Source organism: Ranitomeya variabilis, chromosome 1 (assembly GCF_051348905.1).
Source record: "Ranitomeya variabilis isolate aRanVar5 chromosome 1, aRanVar5.hap1, whole genome shotgun sequence".
NCBI classification, from domain to species: domain Eukaryota; kingdom Metazoa; phylum Chordata; class Amphibia; order Anura; family Dendrobatidae; genus Ranitomeya; species Ranitomeya variabilis.
The window spans coordinates 710,821,631-710,849,226 of record NC_135232.1 but is presented as its reverse complement, the minus strand read 5'-3'; the positions used below and the strand labels follow the sequence as shown (position 1 = coordinate 710,849,226).

The window sequence follows — 27,596 nt, the reverse complement described above, 5'->3', positions numbered from 1 at the left end:
TGGGCCTAACTGTATGTCTAGAGACTGTCCAGAGTCTCCTGCTCTGTAACTTGCCATTATCTTTTTCTGTGGATGGTTCTACTTCAGCATTCTGCCAGCACTACAGGTGCTGAAACTTCCTTTCCCTCACTTTCCAGTATGTACTATACAATGGCTCGTCTGTCCTGAACTGAAAGTCTGCCTCTGTTATGGTTGTATGCACTTTGACGGAGAGGAAAACAAGAGTGCGAGGTTGGCAAGGGGACCTCCCGCTGCTCCCTGTAGGGCTTGGCAAGGGGGGCTGCCGCTGCTCCCTGTAGGGATTGGCAAGGGGGCCCGCTGCTGCTTCCCGTAGGGGTTGGCAAGGGGGCCCACCGCCTCTTCCCATAGGGATTGGCAAGGGGGCCCGCCGCTGCTTCCTGTAGGGGTTTGCAAAGGGTCCTGCTGCTGCTTCCTGTAGGGGTTGGCAAGAGGGCCCGCCAATGCTTCCATAGAGGTTGGCAAGGGGGCCCGCCGATACTTCCTGTAGGGGTTGGCAAGGGGGCTCGCTGCCGCTTCCTGTAGGGGTTGGCAAGAGGGCCCGCCGCTGCTTCCTGTAGGGGTTGGCAAGGGGGCTCACCGCTGCTTCCTGTAGGGGTTGGCAAGGGGGCTCGCCGCTGCTTCCTGTAGGGGTTGGCAAGGGGGCTCGCCGCTGCTTCCTGTAGGGGTTGGCAAGGGGGCCCGCCGATGCTTCCTGTAGGGGTTGGCAAGGGGGCCCACCGATGCTTCCTGCAGGGGTTGGCAAGGGGGCCCGCCGATGCTTCCTGTAGGGGTTGGCAAGGGGGCCCACCGATGCTTCCTGCAGGGGTTGGCAAGGGGACCCGCCACTGCATCCTGTAGGGGATGCCAAGGGGGCCTGCCGCTGCTTCCTTATGGGGTTGGCAAGGGGTCATTGTTTGGTTTCTTTATGGTAATGCACAGGGGCTTATGGGTGCATAGTACTAAGCTTCAAAGACTTTGATGCTGCCATATAGTCTTTATACATATGATTTTTTTTCCTTAAATAAGCACTCTTCTTCCTCCTCCGACTCCGACTCCGACTCCGACTCCGAAAATGTGTATCCTCTTAATATATTACAATTATTATACAGCACTGTGTACTTACAATTGCTCATTTTCCCTTCTGCCCAGCTAATTCTTCTTTTTTTCCATTAGGTCTGACATCACATGATTAATAACTGACGAGCTAAATCATTCTAAGCTCTATGTAGAAACAGGAGGTTTTCCCTGTATGAGTCACCAGTCACTGCAAAAGTCAATGGCAGGGGGCAGCTGGGTCAGGAAGTGAAGAGGGAGGGGAATGATAAATGCAGGGACAAGAGACTTCCTGTTTCTACATAGAGCAGAGAAAAGAGTTAGCTTGGTAGAAAGACAAAATGAGCAATTGTAGTTACACAGTGCTGTATAATATGATGGCTGCAATATATTAAGAGGATATAATCTTTGATGGGAGTAGGAGGAGCGCTTCTTTGAAATCTTCTTCTGTATGTTCCAACCATTGTCACTTTCTTGTGGTTTTAAGGGGCATTACTTTCCTGGGGTATAATCGCCCCCGCTATTGTGCAGGAGACCTTACACAAGTAGCTGGATTTGCTGTAGATCTTGGCCTGTTCCCCTCCGCTCTCATGTCCCATAATAATAAACTTTTGTTACAGGTGTTTTCTGGGATTAAGCACTGATGCTCTGGCCATTGCTGACTGATTAGCGGGGGACATCATTCTGCATGTCACAAAGACCCTGCGATCACCACAAGGTTTCCACCCACCTGCATGTGCCTGTAGTTGGCAGGGACCTCCTCATATCAGCAGACCCCTGTAATGTCTTCATTTATATTCCGTTGGCGTCCGTCATTGCTGAACCCTCCTGTTGGTTTCTAATTTCTGCAAATGTCATTTATGCAAAGATATGCGTCTCCATAAATGTTTGATGCTGCCGGGCTTGTTTGTGGCTCGGGACATTTGCTGTCATGTGCCTCTAATTGATCTGGAGCGTAAAATGTGCCAATATGGATGGCAGAGATGTGTTAGGGTGGGGGGGGAGCACAGCAGAGTCACGATCGGTGCATGGGAGAGCCGGTTCATTCTGGAGATTAGTCCTGTAATCCAGAAAATGTGTTCTGGAAGAATATTGGGGAAGACATTGCTCCTGTCAGCTTCTCGCAGTACAATACAGATGAGCATAGCCTGGACTGTCTGCAGCGTCGGATGTTACTATAGTAGAGAATAAGAAGGATGTATGCGGTATATGAATGTGACCCAGCCCATAAGAATGACCCATGATTGTCTTGCAGATAGCAGGAAAGCTGAGTGTCATGGGGCATACCTTAAAAGGGTACAAAAAATGCCCTTAATTTAGGGGGCACACCTCTGTACAGAAGTAAGGTGCAGTTAAAAATGATTAGGGTCATTGAAGGGGCATGGAGAACTGAATTTGGCTACACTCTGTTATACAATAAAACCCCCTTCTCTGTGTCACTGCTGCAGCGCACCTCTTCTGCTCTGTCCCCGCGGTGGCGCCGCCTCTTCTGCTTTGTGTCGCTGCTGCGGCGGCCCCTCTTCTGCTTTGTGTCGCTGCTGCGGCGGCCCCTCTTCTGCTCTGGGTCGCTGCTGCGGCGGCCCCTCTTCTGCTCTGGGTCGCTGCTGCGGCGGCCCCTCTTCTGCTCTGGGTCGCTGCTGCGGCGGCGCCCCTTCTGCCCCTGCACTGTCACGGCACCCCTTCTGCCCTGTGTCGCTGCAGTTGCGGCTCTTCTGTTGGGTTTTCTCCTGCTCATTATGAACTTGCTGCTATGAATGACTATGGTAGACTTAGCCCCATTTCAAATTTTATCATGAGCCTCTATGGTTACTTTTTACTCTCCTACAGGTCAATAACAATTGTGCTTGCTGTTGGGGTAAATTCACACATAGCATATTTGCTGATTTTATTTTATTTTTATTTTTTTTGCTGTAGCAAAATCCATAGTGTTACATTTAAAAAATATAATTCCGTGTTTGGCTCTGATTTAACATTTGCAATGGAAAGGGATGACCGTCCTGCTTCCTGCAAAGTGGAAAGATGGCATGTCGATGAGATTTGTTGAAATCTTGTTTATTCCTGCGCTCATGTCCACTTAGAAAATCCATGTAAAATGTGAGGGCTATTTTTATCATGATGACTTAAAAGATTTCCATTTTTTTTTTTTTTTTTCTTAATTTTTCTTGCTGCAAACAATCCAGGTCTTAATATCTAATCTCACGTCATCACCACTTCTCGATTCGTTACACACAGTCCCTTGTATTGTTTTGCTCAGGACTTTTTCTGTTCCTGTGACCAAACCACATGATCCCGCATGCTCCTTCCCCCTGGGGCTGTAGATACAACCAGGCTGCTGTGTACGGCTCATTATCCTCGTCTACAATGGTTTTGCTTAAAGGGGCTCTCCATATTTATGTCTCTGATGCTCAATTATTGTATAGTGAAACTTTCTGCAAAATTTAATGGGATGCAATGTTGCCTGTTTGTGGCTTTATTCACTTCCCTTTGAGCTTTGAGTCTGGGCATTTGCAGTGGCACAAGGTGCAGCGACAAAAGCTGCTTCTGCGCCTGCATCAGATGTTGCAAGTTATGCACCTGTGCAGTGCGCTGGTTGTGCTTCTTGCACATGCCCAGAAACCCCAAATCAGTTGAAAAGTTATAGGGCTATTCCATCAAGTTCAACTAGTAAGATCAATATGGCTTCTAATGACTTAAGACATCAATCAAGACACAATGGCCATGATTACAGTTTGACCTGCATAATTATAGACTTTAGTTCTGTGAATAGCCAATGAGTGAATGTAGTTACACTACCGTTCCAAAGTTTAGGGACACTTAGAAATTTCCTTATTTTTGAAAGAAAAGCACAGTTTTTTCCAATGAAGCTAACATTAAATGATTCAGAAATACACTCTATACATTGTTAATGTCGTAAATGACTATTCTAGCTGCAAACTTCTGGTTTGTAATGCAATATCTTCATAGGTGCTTTCTTATGGTACTCTGTGTTTGCTAACTGTGTAAGAAGGCTAATGGATGGTTAGAATACCTTTGAAAACCCTTGTGCAAGTATGTTAGCACAGCTGAAAACAGTTTGGCTGATTAGAGAGCCTATAAACCTGACCTTCCTTTGAGCTAGTTAAGAATCTGGAGCATTACATTTGTTGGTTCCATTAAACTCTCAAAATGGCCTGAAAAAAAGAACTTTCATGTGAAACTCGACAGTCTATTCTTGTTTTTAGAAATGAAGGCTATTCCATGCGAGAAATTGCCAAGAAACTGAAGATTTCCTACAACGGTGTGTACTACTCCCTTCAGAGGAGAGCACAAACAGGCTATAACCAAAGTAGAGAGAGAAGTGGGAGGCCCCGCTGCACAACTGAGCAACAAGACAAGTACAGTAGAGTCTGTAGTTTGAGAAATCGACGCCTCACAGGTCAACTGGCAGCTTCATTAAATAGTACACGCAAAATGCCAGTGTCAACGTCTACAGTGAAGAGGCGACTCTGGGATGCTGGCCTTCAGGGAAGAGTGGCAAAGAAAAAGCCATACCTGAGACTGGCTAATAAAAGGAAAAGATTAATATGGGCAAAAGACATTGGACAAGAAGATTGGAAAAAAGTGTTATGCACAGACAAATCAAAGTTTGAGGTGTTTGGATCACACAGAAGAACCTCTGTGAGACGCAGAACAACTGAAAAGATGCTGGAACAGTGCCTGATGCCATCTGTCAAGCATGGTGGAGGTAATGTGATGGTCTGGGGTTCCTTGGTGCTGGTAAAGTGGGAGATTTGTACAAGGTAAAAGGGATATTGAATAAGGAAGGCAATCACTCCATTTTGCAACGCCATGCCATACCCTGTGGTCAGCGCTTGATTGGAGCCAATTTCATCCTACAACAGGACAATGACCCAATGCACACCTCCAAATTATGCAAGAACTATTTAGGGAAGAAGCAGGCAGCTGGTATTCTATCTGTAATGGAGTGGCCAGCGCAGTCACCAGATCTCAACACCATTGAGCTGTTGTGGGAGCAGCTTGACCGTATGGTACACAACAAGTGCCCATCAAGCCAAACCAACTTGTGGGAGGGGCTTCTGGAAGCATGGGGTGAAATTTCTCCAGATTACCTCAGCAAATTAACTGCTAGAATGCCAAAGGTCTGCAATGCTGTAATTGCTTTCGTCAAAGAATGCTCACTGTGCAGCAAAGTTTGCAGGAGAAAATTAATATTTCAAATAAAAATATTTTTTTTCCCTTCCCCATGACAGCACCGGTACATGAGAGATGGCCCTGCCCCCAAGAACAGGAAACCTGCATAGGAGATAAAAGATGGGGGCGGCACCTCTCTCCTCAGTTTGGTTTCCTGTTCTTGCGGGGAACCTGCGGTGCTGCATGGGGAGAGGTCTCCCTTGCTTTGCCGGTCTCTGACCGAGGTCCGCGGTGGGAGCAGCGGTGGCGGCGTGTGCGCGTCGCCTCCATACCTGGAGCTGCAGATGCGTCTTTCCCACTGGGGACTCCCCGGCGTCCGCTCCTGGCCGGAGGCTGGGCCGAGGGAGAAAAGTGAGCGTACCCATCACGACGCTGGCGCCGACTGAATGGGGGAACTTCCGGGATTGAACCGGAAGTGACGCTACACGCTGAAGAAGCGGTGTGCTGACACTCCCCGGGGGGGAGAAAGTTCAGAGACGCACACACCGCTTCCTGCCCGCCATATTTAAAAGTGCAAGGCGGCAAGCAGGCGCTGGGAACAGTCTCCTGCAGGATGGCAGATCTGAAGGAATCGACGATCCCAGCTGAAATCCCACAGCCTGTCGTGGTACTAAGGGTCCGGTGGGTGAGTGCCTTTGTAAGGCAAAAAACATGTCAGTGACACTGTGTTTTTTGTATATATGCAGGGAAAAAAAGTCACCTCTAAACAAAAGCATAAAGTATGTGCACTCTGTGATAGAAGCCTCCCCAAAACGTATGAAAAGCGTATGTGCCGCTCATGCATAGAAAAAACTGTGTCTGAAGAGTCTTCATCTTTGCTTCAGAATATAAAAGATATTGTTAGAAGCGAAGTACAAAGCACTGTAAAGGAGCAGTTAAAACATCATGGATTGCAGAGCTCCGTAAACCCATTCCCTACGTCTGCCCAGGCATCTGACGTAGAATCCGAGGGTGAACTGGGTGACCTTCCGCCCGACGAGGGTTCGGACCTGGACTCTTCAGCTGAAGAGTGTGGCCGGCCTTATGTGTTATCAGAAGATGTGGGGAAGTTGCTAAAACTGGTCAGGTCCACCCTGGGGGTTGAGACGCCAAAAGAGAAGCAAACAGTTCAGGACTCTATGTTCAGTAATTTGGAGGATAAGAAACGAAAAGTTTTCCCGTTTCATGATAACATTCTAAATCTCATTAAAAAAGAATGGAAAAAACCGAATAAAAAGATTTCAGTTCCCCAGGCCTTAAAACGTAAATATCCCTTTAGTGAGGAAATTTGCGAGAAATGGGAAAAGGCGCCTAAGTTGGACGCGGCTATCGCAAGTACCTCCAGGGGCATAGCACTTCCCTTCGAGGACATGGGGGCCCTAAAAGACCCCCTAGATAAAAAGGCGGATGCCTTTCTAAAATCAACCTGGGAGGCCTCAACTTGGGCGTTTAAACCTGGAGTAGCGGCTACTTGTACTGCCCGTGCCATGGTTAAATGGCTGGAGGAACTTAGCGACCAAATAAAAAACAAATGTCCAAGAGACAGACTTCTAGAAGTCATCCCTCCACTTCAAAATGCAGCGGGATTCCTGGCGGACGCTGCCATTGATTCTGTGCGGTTTGCTGCCCGGGCTAGTGCCCTTTCAAATTCAGGAAGAAGGGCGTTATGGTTAAAGAACTGGAATGCTGATTTCCAATCCAAAGTGAAGCTCTGTGCAGTCCCCTGTGAGGGTCAATATCTATTCGGCAGCGCTTTAGATGAGATTTTAGAAAAAGCGGCGGACAAGAAAAAACACTTCCCTCCACCTCCCTTCTTTAGACGACGTTGGTATGACAATCGTCGGTCCTTTCGAGGATCAGGTAGGGGCCGAGGCCGCCCAACGGATAGAACCACACGGGGGAAACCCTGGGGTGAGAAAAGAGAAAGAGGTTTTCTTTTCAATAAACCCCCAAAACCAGATCCTAAACAATGACGCCATATTCCAGGTGGGAGGAAGGTTACGATTTTTTGTCCATCAGTGGGTAACCTTACAGCCGTCCCAATGGATAATCAACTTGTTATCAGACGGTCTACGGTTAAATTTCATCTCCCTTCCTCCCCACCGAATAAAAGTTACTCGTGTGGCCAAAAAGAACCAGTTAGTTCTCGAAAAAGAAGTTCGTCTTCTTCTAGACAAAAAAGTCCTGGTAAGAGTACCTTCACAGGAAATAGGAAGGGGATTTTACAGCACCCTTTTCCTCACTCCAAAACCGGATGGATCTTTAAGAACTATTTTCAATCTAAAAGAATTAAACAAATTCATCCGAGTAGAAAAATTCAAAATGGAGACTCTGAGAACTGCGGTAAAACTGCTGTATCCAGGATGTTATATGGCAGTGATAGACCTTACCGATGCCTATTATCATGTGCCAATCAGCAGAGAGCATCAACAATTCCTGAGGTTGGTTGTGCAGCTGGGGCAGGTCTACACCCATCTACAATACCAATGTCTCCCCTTTGGGGTATCGGTAGCTCCTCGTATTTTTACAAAAATAATTTCGGAAGTAGCATCCTTCGTAAGGAGAGAAAACATTCTGCTAGTGCCCTATTTAGACGATTTCCTCTTGATAGCAGACAATCAAGAAGATTGCATAAAAGCAGTTACGACAGTACGAGAGCTACTAACCAAACTAGGGTGGATAATAAACTTAAAAAAATCAAGATTGATTCCGGCCCAGATACAGGAGTTCCTGGGGATCCAATTAAATTCAATCAAACAGATCTGTATCCTTCCAGACAGGAAAATCGAGGTCATAAAACAAAGAATAACACAAATACAGGTGGCCCAATACGTCTCGGTGAGGGAAGCCATGTCTCTCCTAGGCATGCTTACCGCAACAATTCCGGCGGTCCAATGGGCACAACTTCATTCAAGAGACCTACAGTGGGAGATCCTGTCAGAACAAACAAGAATACCCTACAATCTAAACCGAAAAATCGTATTGTCACAACATGTCCGGGACTCTCTAAGCTGGTGGCTAGATTCCGGGAATCTAAAAAAAGGGGTCCCATGGTCAATCCAGAATCCGGTGGTACTGACCACGGATGCGAGCCCGTTAGGTTGGGGAGCACACCTATCAGATCGGATCCTACAGGGTCTATGGGATCCACAGATGCAATCAGCCTCCTCAAACCTGAGGGAATTGACAGCAGTAAGGCAAGCAATTCTTCAATCAGAAGAAGACCTCAAAGGAAAACATTTAGTAGTATTGTCCGACAACAGCACAACGGTGTCGTATATAAATCGACAGGGAGGAACCAGATCAAGTTCCCTAATGGAAGAAGCAGGAAGATTATTTCTTTGGGCCGAAAACCACCTTTTATCCCTCACAAGTACACACTTAAAGGGGTCGGAAAACTTTGTCGCAGATTTTCTGAGTCGTCACGTCCTGCACCAGGGCGAGTGGTCGCTAAATCAAAGAATATTTGGAGAAATCTGTGCAGTCTGGGGGCTTCCTCAAGTGGATCTTTTTTCCACAAGGCAGAATCGAAAAGTAAAAAGGTTCTACTCTCTAAACCCGAAAGAGAACCCGGAAGGAGTAGATGCGTTACTACACCAATGGAAATTCCAACTAGCCTATGCGTTTCCCCCGATCCCATTGATCCCTACAGTCCTGAAGAAGATCCGAGAAGAGAAATCACGCATAATCTTAATCGCACCCTTCTGGCCAAAGAGAGCTTGGTTCACTTGGCTCAGACGTATGTCCATCTCGGACCCGTGGATACTTCCAGAGGTCCCAGACCTTCTGCACCAGGGTCCGGTGACACATCCTCAGGTTCACAGCCTACACCTCACTGCTTGGAACTTGAGAGGGGACTTCTGCTAGCAAAGGGGTTCTCGGATCCGTTAATTACTACTCTACTGTCCAGTAGAAAAAAAGTCACAACTGATAAATACCAAAAGGTATGGGGAAAATTTTTAGAATTCTCAGGCCGAGGGATAACTGATACCGTTCAGAAGGTCCCTATATCTGAAATCCTAGAGTTTCTCCAAAAGGGTCTGGAGAGGGGATTATCTACCAGCACTCTAAAAGTGCAAGTTTCGGCGCTTAGCGCCTTGTTTGACCAAAAATTGGCTGATCACCCCTGGGTGTGTAGGTTCATTCGGGCCTCCTTTACAGCCAGACCATTCAAACCTCGTCCAAAGGTCGCTCCCTGGGATTTAAATTTAGTTTTAAACGCCTTGACCTCCTCTCCCTTCGAGCCTCTTTCCTCCATATCGGAAAAAGCACTAACTCTAAAAACAGTTCTCCTGATTGCCCTTACCTCAGCCAGACGCATTAGTGAGCCTCAGGCTATATCTATTGACCCTCCGTATACTGAAATTCTGGAGGATAGGGTAATTATAAAATCTGATCCGGCCTTCTTACCTAAGGTCAACTCGAAATTTCACAGGGACTAGGAGATAATCTTGCCTTCATTCTGTACCAATCCAAAATCCCAGGGAGAAGAAACCTTCCATTGCTTGGACGTCAGACGTTGCCTTCTTCAATATATAGAAGTGACAAAACCATGGCGACAGTCTTCAGCCCTTTTTGTCTCCTTTCAGGGGGCAAACAGGGGAAAAAAGGCCACAAAATCGACTATTGCACGTTGGCTCCGTATGGCTATATCACTTTCCTATTCCTCTTCGGGACAGGTCCCTCCACCTGGTGTTACGGCCCACTCTACGAGGGCTATTTCCACATCTTGGGCAGAGAGGGCAAATGCATCGATAGAGCAAATCTGTAATGCAGCAGTATGGTCTTCTCCCTCTACTTTCTTCCGCCATTATAGATTGAATCTGGGGCTATCAGATCTTGCCTTTGGTAGGAAAGTACTATCTGCTGTTGTCCCACCCTAGAGGTTCTTTCTATTTCTTCCTCTCATGTACCGGTGCTGTCATGGGGAAGGGAAAAAATGATAATTACTTACGGGTAATTTGATTTTCCAGATCCATGACAGCACCGCTCTAGTTCCCGCCCTATCTTGGTGATGGTGTGTGATTCACAAAAAAAAAAAAAAATCTTAAAAAAAAAAAAAAAAATCTTAAAAAAAAAAAAAAAAAAAAGAGACACAAATGAAAGATGGGGTAATAACCACTTAACATAACAATAGATAAATAGTCTTAGAGTTAAATATAATTTTTTATATGCCTAAAACTAACATAGCGGTTACCTTACATTCTCTGTAAACAAACTGAGGAGAGAGGTGCCGCCCCCATCTTTTATCTCCTATGCAGGTTTCCTGTTCTTGGGGGCGGGACCATCTCTCATGTACCGGTGCTGTCATGGATCTGGAAAATCAAATTACCCGTAAGTAATTATCATTTTTCTAACCTTGTAAATGTCTGGACTAGATTTTCAATTCATTTGGCAGCTCCTTTGATTACTAAAAGTATGAGTTTTCATGGAAAACACAAAATTGTCTGGGTGACCCTAAACTTTTGAACGGTAGTTTATGTATAAATGCTAATTTTTAAAGGCGTATTGTCCCAGATTAGAAAAACACACATGGCTACTTTCTTCTAGCCATGATGTGGTTTGTGTTGAGTATTGGATCTCTGTGCCAATGAAGTTAGTGACCGATCTGCAATATCGTACATATCCTGTGAACAGTGGTGGTGCTGTTTTTGGAACAAACTAGCCATGTTTTAATTATCCTGTATAATCCCTTTAATTTACTGATATTTAGCCCCCCGTTGAGATCTTTTTGGGTTATCTGGAATTTACCAACAAATATTTCTTGTTTTGATTTGCAATTTGGTTAATAACTGTTACATTAAGAGTACTAAGGACCCGGATAGAAAAACAAAGTCGTTACTTTTGTATTTGCTGGTGACAGACTCTGCTATTTCAGGACAATGACTTAATCGTGGTGGCTAATTACATTGTGCGCGCTGGCAGCCGCTCAAGTCTCGCTCTGCGATGTGAAAGCGTGATTGAATCGTAGTGGGGCTTTTTTTTTTTAATTTTTTTTTTATTTTTAATTAGATTAACCCTATAAATTCCATGAGCCTGACCTTCCAAAAAAACAACTTTCATAAGAAATGTTTTTTATTTATTTTTAATGTGAAGTGTAGAACGATATTATAACCAGGGGCAAGGGGAATCTGAACTGCAGAAAAGTAAAGTCTTGGAAAGTTGGGTAATAGCTGACCCCAGTGTTTTAATATAAAGGTATTGTGTGGATTGTGTGCAGATTATCGTGTGTGTTTAAGGTTAGGATTTTCCTGATCACAAAGCGGGGGTTAAAGATTATGTAGGCTGTCAGATCTGTCTTGGTGCAACGCACAGGATTTACGGTAAGTAAGGCTGGATTTACGTGCGAAGAAATCCAATAATCACAATTGTGCAAGGCTCAATTCTACAATGAGATGGATCATATTGGGAGACCAGTTATTGGTGACTGCAGTGAACAATATTAGGACTGTTCTGATCCTCATTCATCCGTATAGTTAAGTAGTTTTTCTCACGGTCATGTTGAGACAATCCCTTTAAGGCCGAGGTCACACCTGCAAGTGCCATGCGAGAAACTCACGCATCAATACCTGGCACTATAACCAAAAACAGAAGAAAAGAGTAGCATGCATAAAAAAGGATCTCCACAAAATTAGATCAAGATATAACAAATTTTTATTAAACCACACATAAGGACACTACATAAAGCCATTAAAAACAATTAAAATTGCAACACATAGCAAAGTAAAGATGAAACCAGACCTATGATAGGGTCAAGCCGCAGTGTCACCCCACACAAACTACCAAAACCGATCCAGATACGGGAAGTTTAGGGCTACAATACTACCCCACATAGGAAACCCCAGTAGCTAAAGATTTACCAGACAAGTGGAGCGTCCTATACTACCTGGCATACATGAACCAGGCTTCCCAGGTAGCGTTCCTGTAAGATGTATCAGGACTAATAAAAGATGGCAATGATGGGGGTAGCACCGAGTGCAAATGCCCACCGCGTGTCGCCAGTAAACTGGCTTCTTCAGGGGCAGTGACAGCAGTGTCCAAGGTGCATGGTTAAATACCTTAATGATGATGTGCAAAATAGATGCAGCCGGAGACCAGGGAAGTCCGGGAAAGCCACATGTGTGGAGAAGCCGGAAGTGACTGATGATGCCGGCGGCTGCGCAGTACGGGGACAGAGCTGAGGTCCCCACTCCGGAGCGCCCGCCCAGATGCAAGCGTGCACGCGCCAAACCAACGCCCGCGCAGTGCAGCCACGGCGGGCGTCACACAGACTGAGGACACCAAGCCAGACATCCCCCAAAGCACCAGCGCCTGCGCAGTATAAGGCAGAAGGTCCAGCTCCCCCGTTCCAAGGTGTCCGCCCAGGGTCCAGCGCGCACACGCAGATGCGCGAAGTGGGCCGGGGGCGGGCTCCACAGGAACAGGGAGCACCATGTCAGAACAACAACGGCATGTGGATAGATCACGTATGAGCAAGGGGACACAAATAGGAGGTGGCATTGAAGGCAGTGAAAGGGTATATTACTAGGCAGCAAGTCGCCACCACCAATGCATCTAGGGGCAGAACAACAATGCCACAAGGTATATAAAGGACAAAAAGGGGGTGTATCAGTACAGAGGCAAAATAACACAATTTTAACACAATTTTAAATCCCAAAGAGACTTTATGCACAAAAATAATAATAAGTAAGTATATATGCATAGTGGGCACCACAAGAAAGTGTTAATATACTATAACACTAGAGAATGGTATTAAGTTCACTTGTAAAGAAAACCATGGTTTTCCAGGGATAGAAGCTAGTTCATCCGTATTAAATGACCCGGAATAGAAGGAAAGAAGGAATATCCACAAAGAAATGGCATACAAGGGAAAAAAAAAAAAAGGGGGGGGAGGGGGAAAAGGGAAAAAAAAGTCCCATAAATAACAAATCTGTAAGATTCAGCACTGTTGTTATGCCATCAATATACGTATGTTCTAGAGTTGTTTATAATAACCAGTGAAGAGTAACTCCTCATTCAGTCCATGTGGAGTAAGGGTATTTAGATTGTGAATCCACTTGGACTCACATCTTTGCAGTCTCCTGACCACATCGCCACCTCGGATATTTTGTGATACCCGGCACTGCCGCTGGCACTCAGGACAGGAGCGTGCGGCTGCATGTTTTTCTATGTAGCTGAACGCTCCGGTCCTGAGTGCCGGCGGAAGTGCCGGGTATTGATGCGCGAGTTTCTCACATGGCACACGCAAGTGTGACCCCGACCTAAGGCCAAAATCCACATAGAAAATGTATAACTAAAGAAAAGTCTTGTAAAAAGCTGAAATAAAAAAAAAGAAACAAACATCTGGACTTTTCGTCTTTATTCAAAAAATTGTAAGTTTCTGTCAATTGAAAAGTTCAGTAGCTTTATAATCTTCTTGATACATTGTAGCAAACTGGAGAGGTTTGTGCTGGGGATGTACAGCTATGTGAAAGTATTTGCCCCCTTCCTGATTTCCTATTTTTTTACCATGTTTGACACTCTTAATTGTTTCAGATCAGCAAATAAATGTAAATATTCGACAAAGATAATACAAGTAAACACGAAATGCAGTTTATAAATGAAGTTCTTTATTATTAAGGAAAAAAGAAATCCAAACCTACAGGTCCCTGTGTGAAAAAGTGATTGCCCCCTAAACCTAATAACGGGTCCGACCGCCCTTAGCAGCAACAACTGCAGTCAAGCGTCTGCGATAACTGGCAATGAGTCTTTTACGACGCTCTGGAGGAATTTTGGCCACTCATCTTTGCAGAATTGTTGTAATTTAGCCACATTGGAGGTTTCAGAGCATGAACCACCTTTTTAACCTCTTTCTGACCTCGGACGGGATAGTACGTCCGAGTTCAGATCCCCCTCTTTGATGCAGGGCTCTGGCGGTGAGCCCACATCAAAGCCGCGACATGTCAGCTGTTTTGAACAGCTGACATGTGCCCGCAATAGCGGCGGGTGAAATCGCGATTCACCCGCCGCTATTAACTAGTTAAATGCCGCTGTCAAACGCTGACAGCAGCATTTAACCGGCGCATCCGGCCGGAAATGAGCACATCGCTGACCCCCGTCACATGATCGGGGGTCAGCGATGCATCAGAATGGTAACCATAGAGGTCCTTGAGACCTCTATGGTTATTGATCCCGGCTAGCTGTGAGCGCCACCCTGTGGTCGGCGCTCATAGCAAGCCTGTTATTAAAGGGCCACTGTCACCCCCCTCCAGCCGTTATAAACTAAAAGAGCCACCTTGTGCAGCAGTAATGCTGCATTCTAACAAGGTGGCTCTTTTAGTTTTTGGTTCAAGTATTCCCAAAATAAAGCGTTTTGAAACTTATCCAAAATACCTGTCTTTATCCAGGGAGGCGGGTCTGAACCCCCCTCTTTGAAGCGCCCAATTGCCGTCAGTCATCTCTTCTGGGGCGCTGGTCGCCGCCCCCTCAGCGATGTTTACCTCTGAAATCCGGCGCCTGCGCTGTGCTTTTCTGCCTGGGGCAGGCGCATTGAGCTCAGATGCCGGGTTCCGGACTGCGCCTGTGCCGTGCCTAGGAATCCCAGCCCCGCACTGTGCATAATGCATAACACACTGCGGGGTGGGGATTCAGTAGCAGGGTGGCCACACTGCCCGCACAGGCGCAGTCTGCAAGCCTGGCTGGGACTTCAGACGGCCAGAGCTTAAACACAGCGCAGGCGCCGGTTTTGAAGCGAAAAAAGCGGGGAGGGGGCGGCGCCGAAAGCCCCTTAAGATTTGAGTGACGGCAGAGTAGCGGTTCAAGCTGGGGAGTGAGGACCCGCCTCCCTGGATAAAGACAGGTATTTTGGATAAGTTTCAAAATGCTTTATTTTGGAAATACTTGAACCAAAAACTAAAAGAGCCACCTTGTTAGAATGCAGCATTACTGCTGCACAAGGTGGCTCTTTTAGTTTATAACGGCTGGAGGGGGTGACAGTGGCCCTTTAAGCTACATAGCAGCGATCTGATGATTGTTGCTATGTAGCAGAGGTAATTGAGTTGTGCCAGCTTCTAGCAGAGGCTATTGAAGCATGGCAAAAGTGTAGAAAAAAAAAGTGAAAAAATATAAAAGTTTAAATCCCCCCATTCAAAATAAATCAATAAAAAAAATCAAACCTACATATATTTGGTATCGCCGCGTTCAGAATCGCCCGATCATCAATAAAAAAAAAAAGCATTAACCTGATCGCTAAACGGCGTAGCGAGAAAAAAATTCGAAACGCCAGAATAACTTTTTTTGTTGCCCGCGACATTGCATTAAAATGCAATAACGGGCGATCAAAAGAACATATCTGCACCAAAATGCTATAATTAAAAACGCCAGCTCAGCGCGCAAAAAATAAGCCCTCACCTGACCCCAGATCATGAAAAATGTAGACGGTACGGGTATCGGAAAATGGCACAAATTTTTATTTATTTTTTTTTTTTTTTTAAAGTTTGGAATTTTTGTTCACCACTTAGATAAAAGAGAACCTAGTCATGTTTGGTGTCTATGAACTTGTAATGACCTGGAGAATCATAATACCAGATCAGTTTTAGCATTTAGTGAACCTAGTAAAGCCAAACAAAAAACAAGTGTGGGATTGCACTTTTTTTACAATTTCACCGCATTTGGAATTTTTTTCCCGTTTTCTAGCACATGACATGCTAAAACCAATGATGTCGTTCAAAAGTGCAACTTGTCCTGCAAAAAATAAGCCCTCACATGGCCATATTAACGGAAAAATAAAAAAGTTATGGCTCTGGGAAGAAGAGGAGCAAAAAACAAACATGGAAAAATGGAAAATCCCAAGGTCATGAAGGGGTTAAGGTCATGCCACAGCATCTCAATCAGATTAAGGTCAGAACATTGACCATACCACTTCAAAATCTGTGTGTTTTGGATCATTGTCCTGCTGCATAACCCAAGTGTGCTTCAGTTTGAGGTCACAAATAGATGGCCGGACATTCTCCTTCAGGAATTTTTTGGCAGACAACAGAATTCATGCTTCTATTTACCACTCCAAGTCCTGAAACAGCAAAACAGCCCCAGACCATCACACTACTACCACCACCATATTTTACTGTTGGTATGATGTTCCTTTTCTGAAATGCTGTTATATGTCTACACCAGATGTACTGAGACATACACTTTCCAAAAAGTTCAACTTGTATCTCATCGGTCTATAGAGTATTCTCACAAGTCTTGGGGATCATCAAGATGTTTTCTAGCAAAACTGAGATAAGCATTTATGTTCTTATTGCTCTTGCTCACCAGTGGTTTTTGTCTTGGACCTCTGCCATGTAGGTCATTTTTGCCCAGTCTTTCTTATGGTGGAGTCATGAATTGGCAGATGAGGCCTGCAATTCTTTGGATGTTGTTGTGAGGCCTTTTGTGTCCTCTTGGACAAGTCGTTTCTGCGCTCTGGCGGTAATTTTGGTCTGCCGGCCACTCCTGGGAAGATTCAACATTGTTCCATGTTTTCACCATTTGTGGATAATGGTTCTCCTGAGTCCTAAAGCTTTAGGATTGGCTTTATTCATTTGTTTCAGAATACCTTTGGATCGGGGCATGACGTCTAGCTTTTGAGGATCTTTAGGTCTACATCACTTTGTCAGGCAGGTCCTCTATAAGTGATTTTTTTGATTGAGAACAGGTGTGTCAGTAACAGGCCTGCATGACATCTTAACTTCAGCTTCCTAAAGATGTGATAAACCAGTTAATTTATGTTTTGTTTTGGGGTTTTTTAGGAGGGGAGTCGGGACATTCACTTTTTTACACCGGGCCATGTAGGTTTGGATTTCTTTTTCCCTTAATAATAAAGACCTTCATTTATAAACTGCATTTTGTTTACTTGTGTCATCTTTGTCTAATATTTACATTTGTTTGGTGATCTGAAACATTTAAGTGTGACAAACATGTAAAAGAATAGGAAATCAGGAAGAGGGCAGACACTTTTTTGCACAACTGTATATGGCTGAAAAGTCTTAAGATTCGCAGTGTTTTATGTAGACTGGTTTCCAGCCTCTAGATGTAAAGTAGTTTTTCATTGATAGCAAGCAGAGATCTTTAAAAAGGCAGATTAATGCATCAGCTAAAGAATATTCAAAGTTGTTAGCTCGATTCCAAAATATTCTATACGATTGGAAGCATCTTGAGAACTTCCCTCTTGTGGGTTTATTTATGGTTTGCGATGACCTCGCAGCTGTAATAATATACCGTTATTACGTGTCCGTATCTGCACATGTTCCTTCTAAATGGAAATACCCAACTTCTGTGTTGCAGGAAATACTGGTGGCTATGGGATGGAGCAGGACCAGTATGAAGCTCGTCTTAAGGAGCTGTTTGATAGTTTTGACGCCACGGGCACAGGGTCTTTGGGACAGGAAGAGCTGACGGATCTCTGTCATATGCTGCAGTTGGAGGAAGTGGCCCCCTCGTTGCAGCAAGTTCTTCTTCTGGACAACCCACTCAGCCGGGTAAGGAATCGCATGATGCGATAGTAATGAACATTCTTGAAAAATGGGGGAGGGTAAAGGATGGAGGAGCTGTCAGACAAGGGGTGAGTTACAGGGCATGTTATCTGGTGACGTTTGGTGGTATATCAGCGGGCACGGTGCGCCAGCTATGTCTGGAATCTAGTTTATTGCAACCATGTAATACTGTCATTGCACAAGAAGGGCGCCATAACATAGCAGAATGCAGTGTTCAGCACCCCATCCCAAACTTTGTGCCTCCACAACTGCTGTCCTTACAAAATTGGTGGTTGAGGTTAAGCAGATGGCGGTAGTGTTGAGACTGGCACTACTAAGAGGTCACGATTTTTGCCATGGGTAACAAAGAATCGGTCATCTTGAAATAACTTATAGCAAATTTATATTGGGGTCAGTCCTGTTTTAGGGGTAATTGATTCCAGCACTGTCAAAGAAACACTCCTGGATTTTTACTTTAAATTATGGAGTAAAAGCATACTGTCACAGGGTTACCAGGACAGAGAGGAGCCAGAAGACCACAGCCTCTGATTTCTCCTGCTCCTGCACTGATTAGAAGAACTTCAGCTTCATATTAAATGGTGCAGGGTTCTTTTAGCAGTGCAGGGGTTAATTTGCCATGTTGAGAGCTTCAGGAGCTGGGGCTCTAAGCTGTGCCCTGTTAGCCACTCCCATATCCTATATAATCTGGGTCCAGACTGACACTCGATGTCAGAGTTAGCTTATAATGCATGGCTGGGAGGATAGTTGTTGGTGGTTTTAAGAGTAGGCGTTTGGTGGATTTATCAGTGAATGTTGCTTAGTTTTTCTAAGTGAGCTGATTCCCTTCTCCTACTTTAGTTTTTTTTCCCCCATCCTCCACTCTTTACCTTTTTGTTATATGTGTGAGTATATTTGTATTATGGTATTTTTCGTTACCACTGTTTGTATTGCCTTGTTAGTGGATTACGGTCCGCTACTACTCCCCTCTTACCTGGGTGGGGGAAGGGTACAGACTGAGGGTGGATTCAAGAGCTAAGGCATCTTCATCTTCAGAAATAACCCGGGAAACAGGGAGAGCTAGGGCGTCCCAAGCTTTGGAGACAGGGAAGGAGCCCCTGGGCCCGGGTCACCCGACAACAGAGTCGTGACACATACACAAGATTATGGCAAACAAGAGGCGGGGAAAAAAGATCGATACTGTGTAAAATAGAACTTCTGCGTTTTTTATCCATTAAAAACAGGAATATCCATGGTTAAAAATACAAAGCGATTGTAGCACATTTCTGGCATCACTACCCTTAGTTATAGAATATACCAATGACTAAGGGCAGTGATGCCAGAAACGCATTACAATCACTTTGTATTTTTAACTATGGATATCCCTGTTTTAACGGATAAAAGTCTTATTCTACACAGTAGTGATCCTTTCCCCTCCTCTTTTTTCCCTATCTATACTGCTGGTCAGCGGTTGGATCTTGGTTCTGAGGATATAAACAGCGACAAGGTTTATCACAATTTTTTTTTTTTTTTTGCAAGATTGTCACCTGTGCATGGATATCGAGGCACAGCCAAAGAGGTTTGATGTTCCTGAGACTCAATCTCCACCCCCTCCAAAAAAAAAGCATCCAAAGTAGTGGACGCCAGGCGCAACACCGTGTTTCTGTGTTCCTTTTAAAAGGGATTGTCCTCCTCTTTGAGTGCGTTTTTAAAAACAACACACATGAAAACCACAATCAGATCAGAAAGACAGATAAGGGAAGAGTCAGATGGTTCAGAAGATGTTTGCATTGCAATGCTCGGACTGGCCGGCAGCTCTTCCCACCTGAGCGTGACAGCATATATTTCTATGCAGCACTCACTCTCGGGTAGGGGGAGCCGATGGCCAGTCCAAGCATTGTGTTGAGATCTACATCCGAGTTATACGGACGTCTGATTCTTGCCTAAGGGTTACAAGCAAGTAAGAACGAGATTACTGGAGGATTCTCAGTTAACTCCTTCGGTAGCCACCAATAGACAGTGCAATACAGAGGCTATAGAAGCCAAACAGTGCAACATTTTTAATGAAACCGTTTTGCCAAAATGAATTGTAGTTAGATTTTTATATGTTGCACACCATGTTTGGTCTTTATGGTGGGCACACAGTGTGTATATCCAGTAGAGTAGCCCCCTAGGGCTCCGTTGTGCCTCCCGATAAATGTTTGACCTTGCATGAGGCCAGCCGTCTGATAGACCATTCAAGTAGGAAGAAGGCAGCTAGCCCTCTTGCCTTGTGGCCAGCTTAAAGGGAACCTGTCACCCCGTTTTTTCCGTATGGAGATCGCGGCGGCCATTTTCCTGAAGCAGAGATGCGAACTCTGCTTCAGGAAAATGGCCGCCGCGATCTCCATCTGCGCACACGCGGCATCCCGCGGCCATTTTCCTGAAGCCGCGGCCAGCAGAGCGCCGCTTCTGCGCACGCGCGGCCAAAGGAAGTTGGCCGCCCCCACCGATCACCAATGAAATAGCGCACATCGCGCTCTTTTCACTCCCCTGTGCAGTGGATTCGGGACCTTGGACATGCGCACACCACTACGCCACCAACGGAAAACTAAGCAAGATCTGGGGGAAGACACCACGCCCATCTGACCAGACCAGCCTGATTGACAGGCGAAAACGACTACTTTGGTAACGTATTTCGGCAGCATAGGTGGGGAATCGGGGTCCACAAAATACACTATTGCAATGCACAGCTCAGGCCCTATTTAACAGTATTTTTATCTCATACGGAAAAAAACGGCGTGACAGGTTCCCTTTAAGGTGCCACGGGACAATCTCAGGGTTATGTGAGGTGAAGGTTCTCCTTGTGGAGAGCTCCAAGTTGGCCTGAAGCTGTGTGTGGACACGGAGTCTTTTTGCTGTGTTTTTCGAGCAGAAACTCTGTTTTTGAAAACTTTTGCGATTTGGAGAGTTTATGATCCAAAAACTCCTCGGAAAACCCTTAGGAGTGTAGTTTTTGATGCTCTTTTTTGGGGGGCAGACAGCTTCTGTTGTTCAGCTGTGTATGACCCTTTAAAAGCATTGAAGTGATAAGCCCTCCATCAGATCCCATAAAGCTCTGTCCTAATTGTGGGGAACAGGAAGGGGCTCTGTGTAAATGGAAGCAGGACTGAAGGGAATGACATTGTCACACTGGAGATGAGGGGCTGGGATTGGATGCAGAGCTGTAGCCTTCATCTTGAGTAGATGCTGCTCCTCTTCCTCCCCCCTGTTCCCTGTGTCCTCATTGTGTTCAGTCATCATGCATATTCATGAGATGTCATGACAAATGCTTGTGGTCTGCTTCCTGGAGGGTGACATGTCTGGAAACAAAGACATGAGATTGTAGACTCAATCTCCAGACGGGGTGAGTATTTTGATTTGCTCTTGTCTGGATTGTAATTTTAGTTGCAGGCAAAGAAGCATTTAAAAAAAAAAAAAAAAAAGTAAATTTTTCGGTGCTACTGTCTCCTTAAATCAGGAAGAAAAAAATATTCTCACTTTCTTTTTATTTATTTTTTCCCTGTATATTTTTCGTTTTAATGGTTTTGTACATGGAAGGGTCGGGGAGATGTCTAATGAGGTGCTCAGGGCTGACTGCGATTCAAGGAGGTCTTTTTGCAGCCGGCAGCCTCTTGAAGGTTTTGAGATTGTGAGGACTTGTGGGGATGATGATTCTCGCCCGTAGTCTGGCCTGCTCGGGATTAAATGACTAAAAAGAAGCTGCAAAAAAAAAACGGTGGCGGCGTGAAAAGACATCTTAGTCTGTATACAGGCGGACACTACAGGGTTTGTATCCATCTGGTGGCACCGGTCCATGCACCAGACGCCAGCCTGGCATCAAAAGGGTAAAAAAAGGTTGTTGATGGAATATTTTTGTAAAGTCAATACTGGTCAATTCAGTATAAAACGCCACGAAGATGACGGGCATCACCGTTCTAGACCTGGTCGGATCCCAATAACTACAACAGGAGAACCGTCCACCATCTCATCAGGATTAAGCTAGGTGATGAGTGGGGGATCGCTAAAGGTACCTTCACACGAAGCGACGCTGCAGCGATAGCGACAACGATGCCGATCGCTGCAGCGTCGCTGTTTGATCGCTGGGGAGCTGTCACACAGACCGCTCTCCAGCGACCAACGATGCCGAGGCCCCCGGGTAACCAGGGTAAACATCGGGTTGCTAAGCGCAGGGCCGCGCTTAGTAACCCGATGTTTACCCTGGTTACCAGCGTAAAAGTAAAAAAAACAAACAGTACATACTCACCTGCGCGTCCCCCGGCGTCCGCTTCCTGACACTGACTGAGCTCCGGCCCTAACAGCACAGCGGTGACGTCACCGCTGTGCTTTCACTTTCACTTTAGGGCCGGCGCTCAGTAAGTGTCAGGAAGCAGACGCTGGGGGACGCGCAGGTGAGTATGTACTGTTTGTTTTTTTTACTTTTACGCTGGTAACCAGGGTAAACATCGGGTTACTAAGCGCGGCCCTGCGCTTGGTAACCCGATGTTTACCCTGGTTACCAGTGTAAAACATCGCTGGTATCGTTGCTTTTGCTTTCAAACACAACGATACACGGCGATCGGACGACCAAATAAAGTTCTGGACTTTATTCAGCGACCAGCGACATCACAGCAGGATCCTGATCGCTGCTTCGTGTCAAACGAAACGATATCGCTAGCGAGGACGCTGCAACGTCACGGATCGCTAGCGATGTCGTTTCGTGTGAAGGTACCTTAAGGCATCACTATTCACACCCCCTATATCTACAGCTACTGGTCCGTTTTAAGCACAGGCTTTTTTTGTTTGGCAACCATTTATCTCGATGTACAAGGCTCGGTCATTAGTCCAGTCTTCATATGACCGGATGATCGAATAATTAATTGTTTAAATCAGGATTGTGTTGCATGATTTATAAGAATTGGCTGATCAGGAAACCACTGTACACGAGAAGTCCGAGTCTCAGGAAACCCTAGTGGCCTGTGTGAAAATTGCAAGAGAATTAATTTTGTTTAATAAAAATCACGATCTAAAAAAATTTTTATGTAACACAAAAAAACCTGATTTCAACAGTAGGTCATTTTTTGACCACACATTCTCTTTTAAAGTGCTTGACTTGCAGGAAAAGTAGTCTTTCCAGTTGCAGTTCTCCTGCAGACCGCTGCACGTTTTCTGTCTTAATTTCTTGCACAATCTGTTCTCTTCCATCTCAGCCTCAAAACTTTATGGTTGTAATTGTCAAGGTTTCTTCCTCCAAGGTCATTCGCTCACTTTTTTATCTCAGCCAGCTCCAGCCAAAATGTATTATTTGCATTACTTAAAGAAGTCCTCCTCCTTTCTTCTCTCCCCCCTCCTTTCTTCTCTCCCCCCTCCTTTCTTCTCTCCCCCCTCCTTTCTTCTCTCCCCCCTCCTTTCTTCTCTCCCTCCTCCTTTCTTCTCTCCCCCCTCCTTTCTTCTCTCCCCCCTCCTTTCTTCTCTCCCCCCTCCTTTCTTCTCTCCCCCCTCCTTTCTTCTCTCCCCCCTCCTTTCTTCTCTCCCCCCTCCTTTCTTCTCTCCCCCCTCCTTTCTTCTCTCCCCCCTCCTTTCTTCTCTCCCCCTCCTTTCTTCTCTCCCCCTCCTTTCTTCTCTCCCCCCTCCTTTCTTCTCTCCCCCCTCCTTTCTTCTCTCCCCCCTCCTTTCTTCTCTCCCCCCTCCTTTCTTCTCTCCCCCCTCCTTTCTTCTCTCCCCCCTCCTTTCTTCTCTCCCCCCTCCTTTCTTCTCTCCCCCTCCTTCATTCCTTCTTCGTCTTTTTCCTTGTCCTTCGCTTTCTCTTTTCTATTAGATCTATGACATCACATAATTACAAACTGACGTGCTGAATCCTTCTAAGCTCTATGTAGTAACAGGAAGTCATTCTTTCCTGCATGAGTCACGAGTTCCTGCAAAAGTCCCTGGCAGAGGGAGGAGGGAGCAGCTGGGTCAGGAAGTGAAGAGGGGAAGGATTTCTGCAAGGACAAGAGACTTCCTGTTTCTACATAAAGCAGAGAAAAGAGAAGAATTATCTGGGTAGAAAGGCAAAATGAGCAATTGTAATTACACAGTGCTGTATAATATGATGACTGCAATATGTTAAGAGGATACAAACTTTGATGGCTGTGCTTTTTTAAAGGTAATTTATCAGGGTTTTGCTTCCCCAGTCTGAGAGCAGCATGATGTAGACCCTGATTCCAGCGATGTGTCACTTACTGGACTGCTTGCTGCAGTTATGATTAAAAACGCTTTTTCTCTGCTGCATATTGAGCAGTTTTGTGAATGTTGAGCTGTGTATAAACCCGCCCACAGCACTAATTGGCCGCTTTCTGTGTACACTGTGCATAGTCAGAAAGCAGCGGATCTGTGTTAGGCTAGTTTCACACTAGCGTTTTGGAGGGCTGCGGACTTCCTCCGCCTCTCAGCTCCGCCTACGTCCGCATGCGGCCTGCGTACCTATCTTTAACATTAGGTACGCAGGTCATGCAGATGCCTCCGCATGCGACTTTTTGACGATGCGGAGACCCGCGTCGAACGCAGCTGGTTGGAATTTTTTTCTTCTGCATCGTCAAAACGACGCATGCGGAGGCATCCGCATACATCCGCATGACCTGCGTACCTAATGTTAAAGATAGGTACGCAGACCGCATGCAGATGTAGGTGGAGCTGAGTGGCGGAGGTGCGGCCGTGGGCGGGGCTTCGCGGAGGAAGTCCGCAGCTCAGCAAAACGCTAGTGTGAAACTAGCCTTAGGGGCGGGGTTGGAGTTCATAGCAGCAGGTTTACTAGTCCGCTAGTCATAATCTCCTGTTGATTTTAAAATGGTCATTTTATCAGAACTATAGCAAGCAGCCCAGTAAGTGACACATTGCTGGAATCAGGGTCTCTCCCCCTACATTATGATGCTCTCCGATTAAGTGGCAGATTCCCTTTTACGGGGGGATTCCAGTCTGAAAAAGAAAAAGCCTATCTCTGGATGGGGATAATTGTTTGATCGCTGTGGGACTTGCCTGGTTCCTCTGGTTCTCCTCTGTCCGCAGGACCACAGCCAGGAGACATTTATTGGAGCGGCTACGCACTCGTCCCAGTACAACGCTCATTATCTACTATTTAATTGTCCCAATGTCCCTCGCAGTCGGTCCAATTGCTGCTTATATTTTGTGGCCCTTTTGAGAGATTGTATCTGTTTTTTATTTATTTTTATTTTTAAATTTTTTAATTTTATTGGTAAAAATGTTTGGCTTTCTCCCCTCCTGCCTCCTCTTGTGAACGGTTATTAGTTAGCGATTAGCAAAAAAAGAAACAAATGGTGGGTCACGCTAATTTGCGGTAATTTCCTGTTCGGATTCTGTTGCTCCGCACAGTTGCATCTTGAATTAAGCTGATTAGATTGCGGGGCTAATTTATGACCGCCACCACTTTTATCAGGCTCTTGCCATGTAGTATAATCCCTTTGGGTTGTATCTGATCTGGTCACGGTGAAATTGCCTCAGGACTCGGGAGCCGGCACCATCTGTCTTGCCATGCAGCTGTGTGGCTTGGAGGACGGGCGCAGATTACACCAGAACAATGGCCAGACATTCCTGCATCACCAGCTCCTTTTTTACTTCAATTTTTTTAGAAAAATAAAAATCTACCCATCCTGCAATTAAGAAAAAAGTGTTTTTAATTTTATAATTATAATTTTTTTTTTTCTGCATTCAGAAAGTTTTGTCATTGAGGTTCGACCACCATTCCCTGATGGGCTTGGGTAAATGCCTAGCAGCTTCTCCTACCGCCGGGATTGACCCTGGATCGCTAGCCTTTTTTGGAACGTGGGGAGTCGGGACACTGTAAATTTCAGAAACTCTGGTCTGCCTCCGGTCTGCCCCACCGATCGTGACATTATAGTTACCAGCTATGGTGGTCCCCAGGTTAGCCTGGCCTGTGGGACTCTTGAGCCATGGTGGGGGTTATCTGTGTGGCCCTGGGGGCACTTCTTAGGAAGGGGCTCTCTGCAGGGGTCCCCTTCAGGATTGCACTCTAAGGGTCTCTTGGAGGGGGGGGAAATAGTGACTTGCTACACCCCTGAAAGGGCCTCTAGGGTGGCAATGTGAATCTGCGGGACCTCTTGGGGGTGGGACCTCTTGGATGGGTGGGATCGTATGAAACATGGGGTGGGCACCTTGGGTAAGGGGTGGGTGGGTAGACTCTGTGATTCTGAGAGGCTTTGAGGGGACACAATGTGGCTTTGGGGGGTATTCTGCACCCTGGGGCCTTTTTGGCAGGAGGAGCTCTTTCAGGGGGGCACTTTGCAGTTTTGGGGGGCTTCTTGAGGAATGGGCACTCTGCTGCCCTAGGGGCCCTTACATGGGGCACTCTGACTCTTGGGTAGGTGGGATTGTGCGACCCTTGGGTAAGGGGGGCTCTGTGGCTCTAGGAAGCTTTGACTGGGCACTCTGTGATTTTGAGAGGGTGGAGCACTGCTGAAAGGCGAGCTTTATGGAAGATGACCCTGTTACCGCAGACTTGCTTACAAGAAGCCATTCCATTTTTAAGCCTTTTTTGCTGTCTAATGACAAACTAGTGACTTGAATTGATATTTAAAATAACTATAACTTTATGTATACAGCCCCTTTGCTGATGGGTCATGCTGCGGAAACCATGGATGCATAGTTTTGCAATGTGCAACAGTTTTTTTTTTTTTTTTCTCCTGCCTTAACACTGAGCCATTATTGCCCAGGGATTCTGGTTTGGAGCGAGGCATGGGGCGCACCGCACCTTGTGCCCCAGTAATAGGTGGACTGATGTCATTGTGTGCAGCGTGCCGTGCCTTCTTGGTGACTGTTACTGTTGTGCATCACAGGGAAGACCCCAGAGATTTGGGTTGTTTCCAGCTCTCAGGTGGGAAATTGACATAATCTATCTTGTCGTTCTTTCCATAGATTCACTTTGACCAGTTTAAAGAAGCCCTTATCGATGCCTTATCCAGTACACTGTCCAGTAAGGAAAACTGCCCTGAACCAGGTACATGATCTGTTTCCACTGCAACCTTTTTTTTTTTTTTTTTTAATCTTAACATTAAAGGGTGTATGTATTTTTTCAACTTCTTTTTTGTGCTTTATTGCATCCAAAATAGTAAAAAAAAAAAATGAAACTACTTTACAATGATTTGTGTGATACCCCAATGTATCTCGTATTGTCTGCAGGGGAAGTGGAGTAAATCATGGCTGCATGATCTGACTACATACATGACATGTTCTGTAGCATGAACCCTCGGGGGGGAAATCGTGCAGAGGACACCACTATGATTTCTACATCTCTATGTGGGCACAGGTTATCCTGGTGGGAAATTGCCCATCTGATGAGCTTTTTCCAATTTTCTGTAAAAAAAAACAAACAAAAACAAAAAAACAAAACACATTCTTCATCTTATTAATGTTACTTGCGTTGTATTTCCTCACTATTGAAAGTCTACTTGCTGTCACTGAATGGAAACACTTTAGCTTACCTCTATAGGCAATAAATCTGTCCTGATCTTGTTTAAGGGTTATTAGTGTTTCATCCTCGCTTGCTTCCGCGGCTCGTTACAGTGGATCGGAGTCCTCATGACTTATGTACCTATTCCCTACATCTGAACGGGACTTGCAGAATTACAAGTGGCAAAAATGTTGCTTCGGGGCTCTCCTGAGATCATGGCTCGTTACAGTGTATCAAGGCTCTTGTGGGATTGTGACTTGTGACTGTGTATCCAGGCTCTTGTGGGATTGTGGCTTGTGACTGCGCATCTTGGATCTCGTGGGATCATGACTTGTGACTGTGTATCGAGGCTCTTGTGGGATCGTGACTTGTGACTGTGTATCGTGGGTCTTGTGGAATCGTGG

At 45.6% G+C, this 27,596-nt stretch overlaps 1 protein-coding gene across 6 annotated transcripts in view; it reads left to right on the top strand.

The window, feature by feature from the left end:
* NIN (ninein) overlaps positions 1-27,596 on the top strand; it is a 112,334-nt gene that overhangs the window by 15,695 nt on the left and 69,043 nt on the right. For all 6 annotated transcript variants that reach the window (XR_013216485.1, XR_013216487.1, XM_077267373.1 and 3 more), the window contains exons 2-3: positions 17,527-17,720; positions 26,658-26,739. Coding sequence is in view for 4 of the 6 variants with exons in the window: in XM_077267371.1 (XP_077123486.1) it covers positions 17,527-17,720; positions 26,658-26,739 (276 nt within the window). In the remaining 2 variants the exon portion in view is untranslated. The remainder of the gene's footprint in view (positions 1-17,526; positions 17,721-26,657; positions 26,740-27,596) is intronic.